The 20,516-nt window shown below is 38.0% G+C and overlaps 3 protein-coding genes across 3 annotated transcripts; all 3 read right to left on the reverse strand.

Moving 5' to 3' along the window:
* Nucleotides 1-3,584: 3,584 nt before the first annotated feature.
* LOC136067368 (uncharacterized) lies at nucleotides 3,585-6,826 on the reverse strand. The gene is made up of 2 exons (XM_065773117.1): nucleotides 4,249-6,826; nucleotides 3,585-3,875 (listed from the first exon to the last, which is right to left on the reverse strand). Exon 1 carries the CDS (start codon nucleotides 5,108-5,110, stop codon nucleotides 4,346-4,348), a length of 765 nt encoding a protein of 254 aa, XP_065629189.1. The 5' UTR covers nucleotides 5,111-6,826; the 3' UTR covers nucleotides 3,585-3,875; nucleotides 4,249-4,345.
* A 126-nt stretch (nucleotides 6,827-6,952) lies between these two features.
* LOC112001733 (omega-hydroxypalmitate O-feruloyl transferase) lies at nucleotides 6,953-10,075 on the reverse strand. The gene is made up of 3 exons (XM_024033912.2): nucleotides 9,944-10,075; nucleotides 9,038-9,505; nucleotides 6,953-8,145 (listed from the first exon to the last, which is right to left on the reverse strand). The coding sequence occupies exons 2-3, from the start codon at nucleotides 9,476-9,478 to the stop codon at nucleotides 7,288-7,290; spliced, it is 1,299 nt and encodes a 432-aa protein (XP_023889680.1). The 5' UTR covers nucleotides 9,479-9,505; nucleotides 9,944-10,075; the 3' UTR covers nucleotides 6,953-7,287.
* A 2,398-nt stretch (nucleotides 10,076-12,473) lies between these two features.
* Nucleotides 12,474-19,536, reverse strand: LOC112001732 (DEK domain-containing chromatin-associated protein 1). The gene is made up of 11 exons (XM_024033911.2): nucleotides 18,662-19,536; nucleotides 18,529-18,562; nucleotides 16,438-16,517; nucleotides 16,290-16,349; nucleotides 16,008-16,118; nucleotides 15,843-15,923; nucleotides 15,668-15,748; nucleotides 13,831-14,377; nucleotides 13,218-13,315; nucleotides 13,099-13,129; nucleotides 12,474-12,989 (listed from the first exon to the last, which is right to left on the reverse strand). Exons 1-11 carry the CDS (start codon nucleotides 19,184-19,186, stop codon nucleotides 12,814-12,816), a joined length of 1,824 nt encoding a protein of 607 aa, XP_023889679.2. The 5' UTR covers nucleotides 19,187-19,536; the 3' UTR covers nucleotides 12,474-12,813.
* Between the last annotated feature and the right edge of the window lie 980 nt (nucleotides 19,537-20,516).

Here is a 20,516-nt window from a genome sequence, read left to right on the forward strand (position 1 = left end):
ATTATATTATATAGAAATGCGCACATATAACATATTGTATGAACCCAAAAGCATTTTCTTTTTTATCTTTAAACAAATTAGGTGAGTTTCAAATAACTATCTCAACTGGTAAAATGAAATCATATCGCAATCATCATAAAATAGACCTTGTAGATTCAAATCCTCTCATATTTACTAGAAAGCTTATGAGAGAGAATTTTACATCATAAGAAGTCAAGCCAAAAAGAAAAAAGAAAGAGAAAGTTGCATTCATAAGAAAACTGCTACTAGCACCCGTCATGCATCCGTTAAAGTTAACTAGTTAAGCAAATCCACAAGAAGCCAACATGCAAGTAAATGACGGGCACAACAAACGATGTACTATTTCTCATAGGTCAGCGTGAGTGGTTGAGATGGGTGGAACTGTTGTGTCCAATCTCTCATGGAAAACTCAGGCGCATGATTCAAGCAAATAGAAAACGTATTTTCTAGCTAGCTAGTACAAGCATTAAAACCACCAAGTTTTTCACTGTACAAAAGCATGTACTAGGCCTATTGCGAGAGAGGGACACGTAACTATGGCACCATTTTAACAAGTCGAGTGCATTGAAGGACTAAACCAAGTCAAGTCATTTTTATTAATATTTTCTTTCTCATGCAACTTCAATGTGTGTGTGTATATATATATATATATATATATTATATTATATGCTCATGACAAAGATGTTCGAAATCTTTAACTAGAACTTCAACCAAATCAAAATGTGGGCCTCCAATGGTTTTAAAGTATTATGACTATTTTAATGGAGTTTTTGTGGCAAATTTTTCACATTCTATATGTGCATTTTCCTGACCAGAAAGATGGTTTTGGTGACAAATTTCCAAGCTTCGTTAGGTGTAGTATTTGTTATTGTTGACAATATAAAAAAAGAGAGAATGACTGAATAGTCAGTATAATAATATATGTAAAACAATGTACAAAAGGGAGCCTTTATATAAGCTAGGTATGTGTGCAGTACAAGTAATATAAGTGTAGTACAAGTAATATACTAGGCTAAGCCCAATGGGCTAATCTATACACTAACATCCCCCCTCAAACTCGAGGTGGCAAGGAGAAAGCCAACTGGAGTTTGGATATAAGATCTCGAAGACGACCAGGCGGGTGAGACTTGGTGAAGATATCAGCAGGCTGGTCAGCAGATGAGATGGAGAACAACTTGAGATTGCCTTTCTTGAGATGCTGGCGAGTGATGTGGCAGTCGATCTCAATGTGCTTGGTGCGTTCGTGGAAGACATCATTATGAGGAATGTAGATAGCACTACGATTGTTACAATAAAGAGGAGTAGCAGTGGGCTGTGGAGCATCCATGTCAGCCAAGAGCCAGCAAAGCCAGACAAGCTCGCAGGTGGTGTCGGCAAGGGCACGATACTCAGCCTCAGTACTGGAACGGGAAACAACATCCTGCTTTTTGCTACGCCATGAGACAAGAGAAGTACCCAACAGGAAACAGAAACCTGTGATAGAGCATCGATCAGTCGGATCACCTGCCCAGTCCACATCTGAATAAGCATGAAGCTCAAGAGAAGACCGAGAGGAGTAGTGTAGACCATGATAAAGTGTACCCTTGACATATCGGAGAATCCGAAGAACAGCAGCATAGTGGACAGAACGAGGGGCATCCATGAATTTACTAACCATACCCACGGCATGTGAAATATCTGGACGAGTAACAGTGAGATAGATCAGACTACCAACCAACTGACGATAGCGAGTAGCATCAGATATAGGTTCACCATCCAAGGGTGTGAGCTTGGCATTGTATTCCAAAGGAGTGGAAACAGTCTTGTTGTCAGTGATACCGGCTTTGGAGAGAAGATCAGAAGCATATTTAGCTTGGGAAAGATAGTATCCATCAGAGGATGAGGTAACCTCAAGCCCAAGAAAATAGCTGAGAGTGCCCAAATCTTTCATCTCAAAATGCTGACTAAGGAAGTGCTGGAGAGAGCGGATACCTGCAGAATCATCTCCAGTAATAATCATATCATCAACATAGAGAAGAATAAGAGTGATACCAGCAGAGGATCTTCGGACGAAGAGAGCAGTGTCATGAGGACTCGAAGTGAAACCCTGCTGAGCAACAACTGAGCTGAACTTTTCAAACCAAGCTCAAGGAGCCTGCTTGAGACCATAAAGAGCACGGCGAAGGCGACAAACTTGACTGCCTGAATGTGGATAGCCAGAGGGTGGTTGCATGTACACTTCTTCTTGAAGGTCTCCATTGAGGAAAGCATTCTTTACATCGATTTGATAAAGAGGCCAACGGCGAACAGTAGCCACAGCAATGAGACATCTGACAGATGTAAGGAGAGCAACAGGAGCAAATGTTTCCTCATAGTCAATGCCATACTCTTGGGTAAAGCCCTTGGCAACTAGGCGAGCCTTGTATCGTTCAACAGATCCATCAGCCTTGGTCTTGATCTTGTAAACCCACCTACAACCTACTATAGACTGACCAGGAGGCAAATCAACCATATCCCAAGTGTGATTTTTATGAAGGGCATCTAGTTCATCATTCATAGCTTGCTGCCAAAGAGGGTCAGTATGGGCCTTACGATAGGTGTGAGGTTCATAGAGGGTGGCAAGGGCAAAAGAGCAATGATAATCAGAAAGATAAGGGGGAGGAATGCTTACCCGAGTGGAACGACGAAGTTCAGGACCATCAGGAGACTCAGGAGAGGGTGGTGCCACAGGATCCAAGACAGGCGGGTCATATGCCGGGACAGAACGGAGATGAGTCGTCTGGAGAGGCAGACGATTTTGAAGAATCCTCCACAAGTTCAGGATAGAGAGGGAGGAAAAGATCAGTAAAAATGGGAGACTCAGAGAAAGAGGATGTAGGAAACTGCTGAAGACTCGTGAAAGGACGATGTTCCCAAAACTCAACATGACGGGAGACACAAGACGATGAGAAATGGGATCATAGCAGCAAAACCCTTTTGAGATACACCATAACCAAGGAAACAACAGAGACGAGCACGAGGTTGGAGCTTTTTCGTTCATGAGGAGGAAGAGAGACAAAGCAAGCACAACCAAAAACCCGAAGAGAGGAGTAGTCAGGGTTTGACCATAGAGAAGCTCAAATGGTGATTTGTTATGTGTAGTTGGTGAAGGGATACGATTAATGGTGTATACAGCAGTGAGTGCAGCCTCACCCCAAAAGCGCTCAGGAAGAGAGACAGAAATGAGAAAGGTGCTGACAACATCAAGATGTGACGATGTTTTCGTTCTGCACGACCATTTTGTTGAAGGTGTAAGGACAAGACCGCTGAGTAAGTGTACCATGATTGTCTAAAAAGGATAGGAAAGATTTATCATTATATTCTTGAGCATTATCTTACTGAAAAACTTTGACGGTGCGATTGAACTGTGTTTCAATCATTTTATGAAATGTTTGGTAAATAGACACAAGTTCAGACCTATGATGAAGCAGATAAATCCAAGTATATCGAGAAAAATCATCCACAAATATGACAAAATATCTAGATCCCCCCTCAGTAGGAATAGGTGCAGGACCCCAAATATCAGAATGTATAAGATCAAAAGGTGCAGAAGAAAATGAGGCACTATTATTAAAGGGCAATTTTGTTTGTTTGCCAAAATGACAGGAAGTACAATCAAATTTTTGAAACTGAACTGAACCTAAATGACCTTGAGAAGCTAACAACTAAAGACGAGATAAGGATGGATGACCAAGACGAGCATGCCATAGATCAGGTGAGGAGGTGGTAGTGGTAGCAGCTGCAGAAACAACTTGTGAAGGAATCTTCAAGTTATGAACCTCAAACATGCGACCAACCTTACGGCCTGTCCCAAGCACTTGACCCGTCCGGAGATCCTGCACATCCACACCATGATTAGTAAAGAGAAGATCTACGCCTAATTCACAAAGTTGACCAACAGAAAGCAAATTGAGGGATAACTTTGGATATGAAAAGTGTCACTAAGGGATAAACAAGGAGAAGAGATTGTTCCTTTATGACTAACAGGCATAGGAGTTCCATCAGCAGTGTAAATGGTGATTGGATGTTCTAAGGGTGCCTTATCAAAAAATTGGGATTCATCAGGAGTCATATGGTTACAACATGCAGTATCAAAAAACCAAGGTTGTTTACCTGAGGTGACAGAAAGGGCAGTGGAAGTGCGGGATAAAACCTGTTGAACAACTGCCTCAATATCAGCCGTAGTAAGTGAGGAAGTCAAAGATGGACCTGTAGGAACCGATGGATCTGAAGGACATACAGCAGCTGCCCGAGGAAGAGAAGCTTTATTCTGCTATTGCACAAATTTCTGCAGTTTGCAACAAACTTAGATGTCATGGCCTTTAGCACGGCAAAACTCACAGCAAGTACCTTTGGAAGACTGAGAGGTGGGTCGCCCAGAGTTTATTCGTGGAGGAGCAGTGAATGCAGCAATGGGAGGCTGTGGAGATGGTGTAGCCAATACATGATCAGATGATGACATGTGATGAGTAGGCCGACGGTTCTCCTCAGAAATGAGCTCCTTGACTGCAGCATCAAGAGAAGGAGTAGGAGACCGACTAAGCAGAGAAGCCCTAGTAGGCTCAAAATCCTCACGCAAACCCATCATGAAGTGCATAAATCTACGGCGATCCCGATATTTGACAAAGAGCTCAATGTCCTTAGAACACACTAGTGGAGGATCTGCAGCAGAGAGTTGTTCCCACATAGTAGAAGTCTGAGAATAAAAATCAGAAATAGACTGACCTGTCTCTTGGCGCATTTGATAAAGTTTTGATTCAATGTGGAACTCCAAGCTTGAATCATTAGTACAATTATAGCGATCGGCCAAAAACTTCCAAGCAGCCTCAGCAGTCTCAAGATGAGGAAGAAGATTATGAATGGAGGGAATAGAGGTATTAATAAACCAAGACAAGATCTTACTTTGAATACTCTCCCATTCCTCTAGGCGATCTTCATAATCATCTGTTGTAACAGTAGTCGTGGAAGACTCTTCAGCAGCTGTGACTTTGGACTTGGGGTTTGGTACTAGTTTAGGAATTGAACCAGTCACATATCTCCACAGTTTACGACCCTTGAGAAAAACAGTCATATTCTGAGACCATGCATGATAGCTAGTAGGACCACCAACATAATGATGATAGGACGTATAATGTCGCGTTCATTTTGTTGAGCCATAATGAAGAAAATGACCAAAAAATGAGATTTAGAGACCTCAAATGCAGAAACGGAGCCCAAAATCGGAATCTACGCGAAAAACTGAGCAAGACAGGTCCTGTTGAAAAATTTTGACTTTGGTCAAAGTCAAGGTCAACGGTCTAGTCAACAGTCAACGGCTGACGCTGACGTGGGGTGCTGACGTGGCGGAGTGACGTCACCTAGGGCTGACGTGGCAGTCCGTGAAACGGAGCAGGGCGCGTGTGGCGCGTGAGGCGCGTGGAAGGGAGAGACGGCGCGTGGTGGCGCGTGACAGCGCGTGGAGGCTCGTGCTCGTGAGGCAGAAACTTCTGGCAGCGCGTGGAGGCGCGTGGAAGGTTGTTTCTGACAGATTTTTGTTGGGTTTTGCTCGGGACTGTCAATCTGTCAATGTGTGCCTTTACTTTGGCGGTTTGATCAACAAACTGACAAAATCCGAGTGTTCTAGGGTTGTGGGCGTGACGGCGGTGACTCGCTTCTGACAGTGACTACTAGATGAAAGTGAGGGCAGCGGAAGAACGCCGGAGATGTCCACAGGAACCAAAAAATCAGAGGAAAAGCTCTGATACCATGTTAACAATATAAAGAGAGAGAGAATGACTGAATAGTCAGTATAATAATATATGTAAAACAATGTACAAAAGGGAGCCTTTATATAGGCTAGGTATGTGTGCAGTACAAGTAATATAAGTGTAGTACAAGTAATATACTAGGCTAAGCCCAATGGGCTAATCTATACACTAACAGTTATGTCGACCTATATAGTTTTAAAGGCAACATTGTCGCCATAATCAGTTTGGAATAATTCATTTCGTGATTCTTCTTTATTCCTAATCCACTAATTCTTTTTTTTTCCCAACTTTCATAATAGGCTTTGACTTCTACTTCAAAATGATTGTCACTGGCCACCAAACCGACAACCTTGGATCAACTAAACTCGATGGGAACAATATAGCAAAGTTCTTTATTCCTATCCTGTAATGGATTCATTCATCATGACTATGGATATGGTGAGCAATTTTCATGAGCTCCAATTGACTACAACCAGAATAAGGAGGGAATATGCGAAAAAGAAGTTTCATGTGTGAACTATGAGTGGAATAACACGCTGAAAATTGTCAAAGGCATATAGCTTAACTAGCACTTTTTAGTGTTTTCAATAAAAACATCTAAGATTCAAATCTCTTCTCCTATTATAAATATCAATTTATCAAAATAAAAGTCTGCTGAAAACTGTTTGTATGGGTAAAAATTCATTAAAAAAGGAAAAGTCTAGCAATAATCCAGGTTTAAGTTCAAATTTTGGACCAATATTTAAGGAGGGAGGGGACAATTACATCACCATTAGAAAACTGTTACTAGCATAATCATTCAAACTAATGATTAAAATGTAAATTACTTGTGACGAAGTTTAATGCTTGAATGATTCTTGATGCAACTAGTCCTTAAATTGCTTGAATGGTAGCACAAATCTTATTGACATTTTAGTTGGAAGAAAGTCTTTTGAATTCCATTTCAAGAACAATTGATTTAGAACTGTGGAAAGAAATTGGAAATATCATTATTTGACACTGGCTTGTATTATCAATTGTAGGACTTTGGGATGATTTGAAGTGTTTTCCATTTAGATATTAGAAATTTTTTCTATTCTTGATAGAACAACATTTTTTTATTTTTAAGTTATTGGACAAACTTCTTACTCAACTATATAAGTATATATTAACTGCAAAACAAACCATGAGTCAGAAGTTTACTGATCTCTTTGCTTATGAATTATTGAATTTGAACTTAAAAGACTCCATTAGAACTTCATAGTTCATACAATTACAAATGAAATAAATAGTAATTAATAAATAGGGAACATAAATTTTCACTTCTTCATGCCTTTCTGTTCCAAACATGGTAATCCAGAGTCACTGTTTAAATTAAACTGGACTGCATGTTGTTCTCCTTGATCATTGGAATTCCTTTGGCATGAAGTGCAGCTACGCCAATATAACTTAACCCAGTACTTGCAACAAATGACACAAGCTATAACAAATGCTTAGATAAAGAAAATCCAGGAAGATACCTTCAAATCTGCATCAGTTCTTCAAAGATTTTCATTGCAGAAGCCGGCAAACCTAATAGAACATTTATGCTTTTCCTCTCTTTCCCATGAGATAGGAACAGAATTACTTCCTTCTCAGGCAAAGCCACAGGGCCAGAAAAAAGAGCTTCTCCCCATCCAAAATCTACTGTGTGAAAAGATAGCCTAGACCAAGTTGTAACCAGTAGGGTTGCTGCAAGTGAAGGCCTAGCTCTTGTTGCTTCAAAATAGTCTATAGCCGATCTCATATAACTGTCTGTAATCATGTTAATTGCCTTTTGAACTAGTCCAACTGTAAATGACAGTGGGTTCTCTAGTTGCTCACTTGCATTACATATTGAATTTGTTAACACAATTGCATTGCCAGAGTACCCCTTTGGAATTGGTGGCTCAAATCTAGACCTTCCATCAACAGCAAAGAGAAGCTTTGTTTGCTGATCAGGCTGCATCCTTAGTGCCTGAGTTCTAGATTTCCAGACAAAAGCTGTGAGGGCTTCAAATGTTGTGCACTTCTCCAAAACCCCATCTTCCATTGCCTTTTTCTTGAGGTGTTCAAGCTTCTCAGGGTCAAAACAGAAGGAACTATAATGCATTTCTTCTTTGTAAAGTTCGCTGGTCTCTGATATATCTTCAATCTGAGCAAATTCTTTGTGCTCAAACTCTATCTTAGGTGGGTTCCGGGCTTTGAGTAAGCTTCTATCTAGAACTGGTGGGACTTTTAGGGGCAAGCCTCTTGCAGTTTCACTCCATGAGTTTACAAATTCCATGGCAGCAATTCCATCATGCATACAATGGTTCATGCATAGTCCAAGAACAAAACCTCCACATTTGAATTTAGTCACCTGGAAGATTAAATTAGAAATGCAACTTTTAAAAAATGCTGTTTGTTTCAACTTAACAAAGGGGAAAAGAGAGAGAAAGAAAGAAAGAAGCAAAGCCTAGAGTTCTGTCAGGTTTCCATTTTTTTTTTTTTTTTCATTGAAAAATCTTCATTATTACATAAAAGAATATGCTCTGCAATTAAAGTAGATGATATAAATGTTTGATAAAGAAGGAAGAGGCTATTCTGATTTGATTGTCAAGTATTGACAACTCAAGAGAAGTAGTTGACTCTTATGGGGAGCCTATTTAAATGTAAAGGTTTGATATTAATAACTCTAGATTGATGCAGGAACTTACTAGAATTGATCATTATGATCAATCTTTCGATTAAATAGCCAAATAGAGGTATGGAAAACCGAACTTCATTCTATATAATTCAACCCTTTTTCCTCCAACTAGCCTAAATTTCTAAGATTTTAATATAGATATCGGCATGTTCCTTCTAGTTCTGTTAGAACAGATAAATAATTAGAAAATTTATACAAGGGAAATGCAAGAGGTATCACTTTTGTTACTTTCATCTTGAACTTTACATACAGGATGTTAGCATATAGAATATTCTGCACATGTTTCATGTTTTTAGTATTGCCCTTGATTAGGCTTGAATCAAGGCATATCAATTATCCTTGATTCAAGGCTAAGCAAGGTCCTCATAGGCCGACTATTCTGTGTGTGTGAATATGTATATACACACACACATACTGTATAGACATTTTAATACTAGAAATACAAAGATTTCATTCAGAACATTGTTCTGTCTATGTTTATTTCTACACAGGAGTACCTCCTTCTATCAGAAATACACTAAACTTATAAACAATGAGACATGAAAATAACTGAAGATCCTCAAACCTGAGCCACTAGAAGAGGCATCTCAAGTATGTTCCTTGCGCCTGGAATGTCATAAACTAGCTTTCCAAGAGTGACTGGGTCAGGCTTTGTTGTGTCGCCTATTTCCTCTATTGTACAGTCTGCTTCAGCCTCAACAAAAACAGCACCCTCCCCTGTGCAATCCACTATCAGCTTTCCTTCTGTACTGATTGTTAACCGGCCCGCAACTGGGTAGTAGGGAACAAGAACCTTAGACAAGGCATCCTTAATGATTTTCACAGCATCCTCATTGCCTTTAGACTCTGACTTAAAACAGTAAATAGTTCGAACTATAACTGCAATGTTCTGATCAAGGTTTGTGAGGAAGTAAAGACCCTTCTCTGTTTCCTCTGCTGGAGCAACCAGAGTTGGTTCATATTGCTTTACATTAAGCTGAGAGGAACTGTTACTAACGCTCTCCATCAGAAAACACCCTTCTTGATCCAAAACCTGACCAACACAATTGCCATAAAGCAAAATTGAATTTCACTACATAATCAAATTACTAGTTAAGGAACTTGTGTGTGATACCCCATATGTGGATTGGATTGGAAAAGTGTGTTGTGCGAGTGTATGCAGACTAGGCCATATAATTGATTACCAGGAACTCCAAAAGAACTAGTAAATTTAGAACTAGAGCTCCTCGTAATAAATCATATATTAGCCCATTTCGACTAGAAAGCACCCGATGTGAGACTTAGCACACAACAACACTTACACAATCCAATCTAATCCACATAATCCAAGGTACGACACTGTGTGTCATGCATGGAAATGCAATGTTTCATGATGATATAACATGAAAAACAATGAGTTATTTGCTAGTACAGAAATACAAAGTTGTTGGAAAAACAGAAATGGAACCGCAAAAATGTACTTGAAATGTACCTCAAAAGCAGGTATATTTGATGAGAAGAAAATGCGTTTGGAATGAAAATGAGACTGTGTAATTTGTGTTCCTTTTTGGTAGAGGAGTTATATAGAAAATGGTGGGCCAAAATCTTGAAAATTAATGGTTTTGATTTAACAAAAAAAATATTACAACATGGAAAAAAGACAGGTGGAGTTGGATAATTAGAGAAAGTTTTATACGCAAACAGGTTTTAATGGAGAAGCCTTATAATACGAAAGAAAAAAAGTCTTATAACAAGTTTTTTGACATTGTTGTTTCTATGGAGATTGCACTAAGGTCATATGGGTTGTGGTAGGCTACTTGCCAATGAACCAAAACATTACCAGCCAAGGAGTGTGGCGTGAGAGATAGACTGTGGGGTTGGTTGGTGGAGTTGGCGTCCAAAATTTTGGTTACTTGGCTGACTATATGTTTTTGCTGTTGGTTTAGCTTGAGGCCAAAGTAGCAGGAAATGCATAATAATGAAAATTAATGGAATCTCACTTCTATTATGGGTCCATGAAATGGACAAAAAGTTTATTAAACAAGATAACATTTTTATTGGATTGGAGCTTGTTAACGGATTACGTGAAAGACTCAACCAAATATTAATCAAACATCTATGTTTAACCAGTATTACTGTATTAGCATGGGATTTGTTTATCAAGAAATAATATAGGGTAGGTAGCACTGGGATTTGCATGACAGCAACTACATTTCCTCGCTATCAATAAAATTTCATTAGTAAAATTACTTAAGACATCAATTTTTCACACTATTAAATTCGATCGTGTGATTGCATTAACCAATACAGTACAAAGATGATTAAACTAAATCATGTGATTCATTAATCAATTTTCCAATTTTTCACACTATTAAATTCGATTGTGTGATTGCATTAATCAATACAGTACAAAGATAATTAAACTGAACCAAGTGATTCATTAATCAATTTTTCAATTTTCCACACTGTTAAATTTAATCATGTAATTGCATTAACCAATAGAGTACAAAAATGATTAAACTGAACTATGTGATTCATTAATCTATTACATGGTTAAAATTTAATTGGAGAACTTAGGGATAACATCAAAGAAACTTTACCTAAGTGTTATCCTGAAAAGCAACCTATCTGTACTTTTGTTTTCTTTCTATTGGTCTGAAAGGCCTTTCTGTTTTAGTCAGTAAGAAACAAACATCTACAGTCAGTCCTCACTGGTTTGATCATAAGAGATCATCTAGAATCACGTAATGCAACAAGTAACCGAGTTTTAAACACGAAGCTAATACAAAGTTTGCTGAAACATTTCAATCAACTATTAGAAGTCAAAATGATTTTTTTTTAATCCGTTTACCATATTTAACCCAAAGTAGACGCCAATGTAAGAGTTCTTCACCAACAAAAGCAAATTAAAACAATCTTATTGAAGGGGTTATCAATAATTATTAGTCCAATTGGGTTAAGCAACATTTTGGGGTTTGAATAATTTGAAAGAATGAGCGTGTGTGAGATGAATAATGACGAGAGAGACATCCCACTAGAAAAGAAAGAAAATTTAATAATTGAGTGATAAGATATACATAAGCCTCCTGAAAATCAGGTACCTCATTGGCACCAATGAAATCTGCAAATTGGACAATACCTTTCGATTTGGATTACAGCAACAGCTACTATTCTATTGTCCAACCCCAAAATCAAGAACGATCAGGAAACTTTATAAAGCTGATAATTTGGGATTTGCCTAGAGAAAATGGGCAATCATTGGACAGTTTATTATAAAATACAGAACTATACTACTGACACAGAACAAATCACTGAAAATAAGCACATACTCACAAATTTTCACTCAGGTCGCACCAGAGACTCTAAAAGATAACCATGAAACCCGAAGAACTCTTCAAAGTATATAAACTCAGCCATTCAAAGTCCAAATCGAGACAAAGTGTCATGAATTTCAAATCTTAGCAACATTACTGAAAAATAAAGAGAAGAAATCAGCGCAAAACTTAACCATGATTTGACAGTATGCTTTTGTCCAAGTGAGAGAACAACAAAAATTTTGTTATTTTTTTTTCCCAATTAAGTGAAAAAAAACAAGGCCTTTTATACGCACTCCAAAGTAACCCACGAATACATAACCCCACCTGACAAAATTGTGTATCAAGTAATCAATAAACATATAGCGACTCCATCCCACTTGCTCCACCCATGAGGCCCTAAAAACAAAATATGAACCCCTATCTCTAACAAAGAATATATCACTTCACAAGATGAAAATGAGAGCCCAAATCTCAAAATTATGGGGAGGAAGATAACTTCAAACCCTTTGATACGTCCTCAACTTCACACAAGCTTGAGCCCATCCATCGACCTACATATGCTTGGGACATTCCCAACTAACATGTTTTCTTAAAATAATAATAATAATATCTGACCTTTTAAGTTCTGAAAAATAATAGAGTACTGCAGAAAATACAAGTTCTTTGATTTCATCAACATCAAATAATTCATCTTCAGTCAATAACTGCATTAATAAAGCCATTCACTAAACATTTAAAGAGGATAAATATCAAAAGTCTGAACATAATTTTCTGAAAGGAAAGAGAAACTATCAAAAAAATAAAACTAACTAATAAAACTACGGAGATTATAAGTACAACAAAAGAGGTTAATTCATATGGTACAAACAAACCCGGTTGGGTACATGTGTCTGGAATCAGTCATGATATCTAGACATCCACTGTAGTTTGTCAATTATAGAAGCTGAAGGATCCCCAGTAGAAAGATCATCTACCTGAAGAATTCACTACAAGCTTCAAATGTTCTGCAAAGGTCATAGAAAGTTCTTTGTCTCAGTCCAATGCACTAAGCATCATCATCGTCGTCATCGTCTTCGTCTTTGTCTGCATCATCACCAGCATCAGCATTCTCCTCAGCATCCTCTCCCTCATCTTCCTCATCACTCATGTTATTTATCACATCTGTAATTATATCCTTCACCTCCGCTTTTCTATGCATTAAGTCAACACCAAAGTGGGTACCTAATAAAATTACATTTGCTAAGTCAACCAGGTTAAACTGAAAATCTAATATCATTATTGTTGTTATTTTGTTTGGGGTGGAGTAAATATAAATAAAAGTAAACCATACCAAGTTGCCTGAGAATATCAGATAAAGTTGCCTGCATCATGAGAAACAGAGTACATTTAAAATGACATACACAACCTTAACAAACCAATCTATGTGATGCTGTAGGAAAGTGTACTTACAGTATTGAAGTCCACCTCCTTCAGGATATTAACAACCACAGCATGCATCTCCTCTCTGCTGGGTTCTGCCTTTGCCTTCTTACCAGCTTTGCCTTTTCCTGGTTCCAGGATATATTTGATAAAAAGGTGAGATATTCGTCCAACCATAGAAACTATTTTAACACAAAGCAATGATATTATTCCTAGAATACCATGCATTAATTTCACAACAATTTCAGGAAAATTTGCAATAAAACCATATGCTAATGGACCTTCAACCTTTATTTTATTTTCATATTAGTAAGTAAAATCAATTGAAAAAAAGAAAAGCACAAGGTGTGCAACCCTAATATTAGACCTTCAATCATTTAAAGCGTGTTAGTTTACTAAGTTAAAAATAAACTCAGAAGGACAACTTTTTGTCTAAGAAAGTAAATTGGCTATAATATGCAAAAACATACTCAGTAATATATGTAACCCAGAAAAGAAAAACCCCAACCTCAAAAGTAGTTCCATGAAGGGGGAAAAAATATTTGAACAAAAACTGAATATCCAATGTGCCAAAATCATCTATAGCAGTCATAAAATTAAACATTTATGCTTGGGAAAAAAAGCAGGGCAATACGCAATGCACCTTGATCCTTTGCCGAGACCTTTCCTGGGGACCTGCTTGACTGTTTCTTGCTTGCATCTTTCTCTTTGATGTTCTTCTGGCTTTCCTTTTCAACCTTCTGTTTTTTAGATGTTGATTCCTTTGACTTGGAACGTGAGCTAGAAGTTCCACCAGTATCACTGGCACCTCTTTTCAAAGTTGAACTAGATGATTTTTTTGGAGATTTTGCAGGTGCCTTCACAGATTTTGCAGGGGTAGCCTTTTTGACAGGCTTGGGTTTTTCAACTGTTTTTGTCACTGAACCATCCTTCCGACCTTTTTTTGATGAGCTTTTTGACGTCTGCTCCTTTGGTTTCTCTTCCTCTTCCTCCTCCTCCTCCTCTTCCTCTTCCTCCAATTTATGTTCTTCATGATCACTTTCTTCATTTGGTACTGTTTCATTTTCATCATCATTATGAGATTCATCTTTCGCACCAGAAGATTCAACTTTATCCTCAACTTCATCTTCTTCCTCAACTTCCGATGACTGCTTTTGCTTTTTTGCAACTTGGGGTGTTTGTTTTTGTTTCTAGAGACAAAAATGGGAAAAAAAAAAAATCAAAGTCACCAAAACTTTGAATGAGGTGGAGAGCCATGGACAGCACAAAAGATACATTGATAAACAAAGGCCAACAAGAAGAGAGCAAACTACAACCATCAATCACACTTAGTGCCTCAGAATATTCAGAAGTCCCAGACACTTATCATGAAAATCAGGAAAAATTTTATAACTGAAATAAATCAAGCAAAGTGCAGGAAGCAAAATTCAAAACTCCTTTTGTTCCTTTTTCTTCCAGGCTCATTCTGAGGAGAGTTAGTCATGCATTTATACATATTACAGAGGTCACGAACATCAAACATATCACAATCAGGGTAATAGAAGGTATGAGAAAGCATATACGTGTATGATAGAGAGGGACAGAACTAAATCTAAGGCACAGCACACATCCAATCACTTGCCTAGAATTTCTAGCATGTTATGTTATGTACCTTCACAGCCACAATCCCATTACTTATGATAAATTTGGCTACCGCTTTGTATATTTCAATCACAGCAATATACAACATCTAAAAATTACACTACCCCTTTAACTGTGTACTACATTCATATACTGGAAAAGCAGGCATGACTAAGACAACAACAGAGCAGCAGATATGTCATTAGAGGATCTGATTTAAGCATGGTTCAAAGACCACCCTAATCCAGTTATGGCCTGTTTGGATGGAAGGGGAGAAGGAGGGGTAGTGGAGGGGAGTAGAGTAGAATTGGTTAAAAATAAGCTAATTTTGTGCTAACTCTACTCTACTCTACTCCCCCTCCCTCTCCCTCAATCCAAACAGACCATTAGTGTGTAAAAGACCTGTCCAAATTATGTTATGATTATTAAGTTTCTCCTGACCATCATATGTATGCCATTGACAATTCCAACTCCTAAAAGTAAATGTATCAGCGAATGGAAAGATGGGGGCACATAAACAACATAATGAACTCTTCCATTTTGAAAACTTAATTGCTAACTAATACTTCAGACAAGTATAACCCCTTAGCCAAATGTTTATGATTACCAACTAAAGATGGCAATTCAAAATAACAGATCATAAAATGAGCAGCAACATTCTCATCAGGATCAGATAAAATCTTCTGAGTTAGAATAAAATTTAGTATGAAAATTTGATCTTGCCTAAGGTCATATCAATTAAGCATTAAGCAAGCATAAGTGTTACTAAATAAGATATCTCCACTAAAAGGCCCTGCATCATGAGCAAGAGGCTAAAAATCCCTAGTATTCTGAATTAAAGAGGGGGGTGGGGAACAGACCTTGCGTTGTGTTTCTGCAGATGCTTCTCCAGAGCTTGCAGTTTTGCTTGGTGTGGACTTCCTCCTACGCTTTTGACCTTTCTGAAATTCAAATACAGAATAAGCTTCAGCAACTCACACCCTGAGAACTTATCATCAAATGCTTGATCTATGGACTAATGATGTAATGTAAAACCTGATCTTTATCAGCAAGCAAAACGTCAGTTGTAGGATGTGGAGATTCCAAAAACTCTAACAACTTTGCAGAGAGTTCTTCCTGAAATTAAAGATGAGTTAGGAAGATTACAGGAAATTGATACAATGTAGATACAATAACAGGTATCATTCTATCAGAACTTACCTTCTTTGTCATTGATCTATTTATTGGAATATTAAGCACATCACAGAAATCCATCAATTTTTCCTTAACACATTTGTCAATCCTCTCCTTTACCTTTGCCCGCTGCTTTTCCTAAAGTAAAAAAATTTATTGAAAAAAAAGAAGTTATAATCAGATTAACAGAATACTAAAGACATGGATAGACAAGAAGATTATATTACGTTGATATAATCAAGAAGATTATAACCATAAATCAACAAGAAAGACAAAATGAGTATAATTTCAGTAAACAAGAAAAAACACCTCATTCCCGGTCCACACGTAGCCAGAAAACTGGCCTATATTTTTCTTACAAATATGCACCTACGCAAGAATGCCAACAATTAACATCTCAATCATCTGATGAATGTCAATTCAAAACAGATAACAAGAAAATGAGTTGGTTGGTCACCTTAGCTTTCTTTCCGTAAAGTATTGAATGAAGCATTTGCAGATTGTCATCAGTTTTTCTCTTGGACAACTTGAAAGCCACTGAAACAGTTTAGATAATCAGACAAAAAATAGGCCAGGCTGCAGTAACAAGAAAGTTGAATTGAAGTGAATAACAAGCCTCAAAACAAAGTATCTGTGGACAATAATAGCTGAAAAATGCTTCCCTCTTAACATGCAGATGATTCTCAGATGTGTCAAAATCTTTTTTTTTTAAAACCATTTCCATCATTATCCTGATGGAAGTAAACAACAACAAAGACAACACCTGACTTGAATTAATCATTCTTCTTCATTTTCTAACTTTCAATCCCCCAACCCCAAGAACATAGTATATAAAACTCCAAAAAAGAAATCCCTAACATATTTAGATTGCTAAATTTCCCTCATCCATTTGACATTCTTCAAGCTACTATGCCTCAATACGTTTTCATTGTTGAAGAGAAAGAACCAGTACTATTCTTAGTCTTTCTTAAAAAAATCTAGAAATGGAATAAAATATCATCATAAACAAAAATTTAATACCCTTTATTTGTCTTCTTTTTATTCAATTGTGCAGTCACCCTAAAAGGGGAAAAACAAAACTTCTATTGTCTGGCTTCACCTAAATTCTTTGCTGTTAAGACTTATATTGACAAATAATATCTCAATATTTCTAGAACAAGTTCAGCACAGCAATTTGATTGCTGCACCTAAGCCACTTAAGGGTTAACTCTTCACTGGAATGAAAGCCCTAACCTAGCAACAGAGATTAATATTGCACAACATGACCCCACTTCAAACAGATTGGTTATATATTTATGATTTTAAGCGTAGCATAGATTAAATATGAAATATATTACTTGGTGTGAAGAAGGAAAGAATATACAAAGTTAATTGTCTTCCTATGCTCTGTAGCCCTTGTTGGAATATAATAACCTAGTTTTTCATAACCACTAAGACAACTTGACATTTCCACTGCTTGCAACAAGTCCATTAGTCCATATTACTGACAAGGTGTGATATTTTATGACCCAATAAACAAAAACTGTCCCCCATAGATCTACCAAGAAACAAACTACAATAATAGAATTTTTTTAAAAAAATTAACACCCCCAAGTAATCTTTTGTGTGTATATATCAAGTTTTTTTAGTTAACAAGGTGTGTGCGGCTCTTTGGGCACCCCACTACCAATTCAATTTGAAGTTGGTTTTGCCATCATATTGTTATGAAGTTCTGCAATTATTTTTATTAGGATGAAAATCAAAATAATTGAGCAATAGAAAGTGAATCAGGAAGAATAATAAGGCAAATTATACATTTCTGCTTAGACTGTCTAACAGCGAAAAATCAAAGTGCTGTCAGTTACCCCAGGAAACTAAATCAATTTCCCACTTCTGGTACTGACACATGGCAGATCATGTCTTTTCATTGTTAAGTTACACACGCACCCAATAGCCTTGAACTCACAACCTCACCCTCCAACTAATTATTATGGGAGAAGGAAGTGCCAATTGAGCTATAGCTCATAGCTCTGTTTGTTTATACATATTATACCCCAAAAAAAAAAAAAACAAAAATTTGGGGATTTTGACACAAACCATCCTAACTAATTAAGTGAGGAGTGATGCTAAAATTAAGCAAACAAAAGCAAGTTTGGAGCCTAATACAAACTAAAAATGTCTCAAACTTAAAACCCAAGTTCTTGTACTTTGCATATCAGATCAAAGGAAATACTGAAACAGCCAATCAAAGTGAGCTCTACTTTACAACATAAATATGTTCCATCATATAAACATTCAAAACTCAATTGTAAATACACAATGACACTAGCAAAATGTCTATTTCTTACACGTTTTAAGCAGGGAACGGTGGGTTAGAACCATTTGATCTAAAGGTCATCGGTGACACTAGCAATATCCAATCGGTATACAAAGCAAATCGTGCAATTACCACTAAATGAGCTTGGTTCACTCGCAACATTAATATGATAGATTCTTATAGCTCAAAAGTCATTCACCTAACAGCAATCGAAAAGCTTAAAATAAACCAAGAAAAGAAACCGAAACATACCGTTTGGAATATCCTTAAGCTGCGTACCAGAACCCTGCATTTCCACAATCCCAATTTAATCGAAAAAAAAAAACCAAAACTTTCACTCAAAATGCGACACGAAACCCACAAAATTTTTCAAAAACTCCATTACCTTCTCAATGGACAAAGCCTTGTTCGCCGACGACTTGCCGGACCTCCCCGGCGACGGCACAGAGAACCTCTCCACCATCTTCCTCTCCCTCGTCGGCCTGTCACTCACCGGCGTAGCATGCTCTTTCTCCTTCTCTTTCTCTTTCTCCTTCTCCTTCTCCTTCTCTTTCTTCTCCTCCGCCACCGACTCCAACTCCTCGCTCGCCTTCTTCTTCGCCGCCGTGGCCGCAGCCACCTCGCTCTGGTCCTTCTTCGAGCTCCCTCTCCGGCCACTCCTCTTCCCTTTCTTGCTCGGCGTTTCGGCCACCTTCTCCTTCTTCTCTCCTTCAACTTCTTCCTCAACCTTCTCAGCCCCAACTCCTTTCTCCCCCGCCCCTTCTTCTTCAACTTTCTCCGACACCGCCACAAGATTTTCCCGCTCTTCCTCCTCCTTCTTACCTCCCTCCACTTCGAGCTTCGCCTCCTCCTTCTCTCCAGCCGGAGCTTCCTCCTCCGGCTTCTTCTCCTCTAGGGTTACGGTAGCCATGGGAAACAAACGGCCAAACACAAACCACAAATTTCACACACGCACACGCACACGCACACAGAGAGCGCTAAAACCCTAGGGCTTGTTTGGGGGGTTTTGGGAGGGAAACCCTAGAAATCGAAACGCTCACACACAGAGAGATAGAGACTTTTTTGAGTTTTGACTTTGTTTAAGAGAGAGAGAAATTTGAGAGGGATTTTGTGACAAAAAAAATTGAGGGAAATGAGAAATGAAAAATGAATTTGGGAAATTTTGAGAGCGCGGTTGTGAAGTAAAAAGGAGCGCGGGGGTTCAAATTTTGATGCCAAATTTTGTGAGCGGGCTTGGATTTGTGTTTTTTCTTTTTTTTTTATTTTCCCGCTCTTCCTCCTCCTTCTTACCTCCCTCCACTTCGAGCTTCGCCTCCTCCTTCTCTCCAGCCGGAGCTTCCTCCTCCGGCTTCTTCTCCTCTAGGGTTACGGTAGCCATGGGAAACAAACGGCCAAACACAAACCACAAATTTCACACACGCACACGCACACGCACACAGAGAGCGCTAAAACCCTAGGGCTTGTTTGGGGGGTTTTGGGAGGGAAACCCTAGAAATCGAAACGCTCACACACAGAGAGATAGAGACTTTTTTGAGTTTTGACTTTGTTTAAGAGAGAGAGAAATTTGAGAGGGATTTTGTGACAAAAAAAATTGAGGGAAATGAGAAATGAAAAATGAATTTGGGAAATTTTGAGAGCGCGGTTGTGAAGTAAAAAGGAGCGCGGGGGTTCAAATTTTGATGCCAAATTTTGTGAGCGGGCTTGGATTTGTGTTTTTTCTTTTTTTTTTTTCTTTTTTTTTTTTCGGGAGTTAATATTTTTAGTCTCGGCAAACAGAGACAAAAAGTAGTAGAGGTTAATAGAGGAAGAAAAGGCTGCTATTACTAGTAGTTGTGAGTGAGTAGGCTCTGCATGACTGACTGGCAGAGGGACAGTTTTTGTGAATAAATTGCGAAACTGATGTGGGTCTGGTACCTGCACCAACAATCGGAAATGTGTATGTGACATATGTCAATATGCTCTATTATCATTTATCATGTGACTCATAGGCTCATAGCTAACGTATTATGTAATGACCCACAACTAACTATCTTCTTCTACCTTGTAGACTGAGTAGAGTAGTAACGGTTGTTGATTTTTATTTTGAATATACTTGAAGTTCAAGTTTGAGACTTTGAATTTATCAATGAAAAAAAAAAATTTATTTATATATATAATAAGTATAGGACTACACTTTTTTTTTCTTATGGGAAGATTGAAAACTTTATTAATAATGTGAGAAATATCTAGGTTATTATAAG

This window comes from Quercus suber, unplaced genomic scaffold, assembly GCF_002906115.3.
Source record: "Quercus suber isolate HL8 unplaced genomic scaffold, Cork oak 2.0 scaffold_69, whole genome shotgun sequence".
Taxonomy (NCBI): Eukaryota; Viridiplantae; Streptophyta; class Magnoliopsida; order Fagales; family Fagaceae; genus Quercus; species Quercus suber.

Excerpts from the sequence above, each read along its gene's own strand:
- LOC136067368 (XM_065773117.1), bottom strand. The coding sequence starts at position 5,110 with ATGACTGTTTTTCTCAAGGGTCGTAAACTGTGGAGATATGTGACTGGT.
- LOC112001733 (XM_024033912.2), bottom strand. The coding sequence starts at position 9,478 with ATGGAGAGCGTTAGTAACAGTTCCTCTCAGCTTAATGTAAAGCAATAT. Across the intron at positions 8,146-9,037 it reads TGCCTCTTCTAGTGGCTCAG|GTGACTAAATTCAAATGTGG; the intron begins GTTTGAGGATCT and ends TTAATCTTCCAG.
- LOC112001732 (XM_024033911.2), bottom strand. The coding sequence starts at position 19,186 with ATGGCTACCGTAACCCTAGAGGAGAAGAAGCCGGAGGAGGAAGCTCCG. Across the intron at positions 16,518-18,528 it reads GCTTAAGGATATTCCAAACG|TGGCTTTCAAGTTGTCCAAG; the intron begins GTATGTTTCGGT and ends AAACTGTTTCAG. Across the intron at positions 16,119-16,289 it reads ACGTGTGGACCGGGAATGAG|GAAAAGCAGCGGGCAAAGGT; the intron begins GTGTTTTTTCTT and ends TTTTTACTTTAG.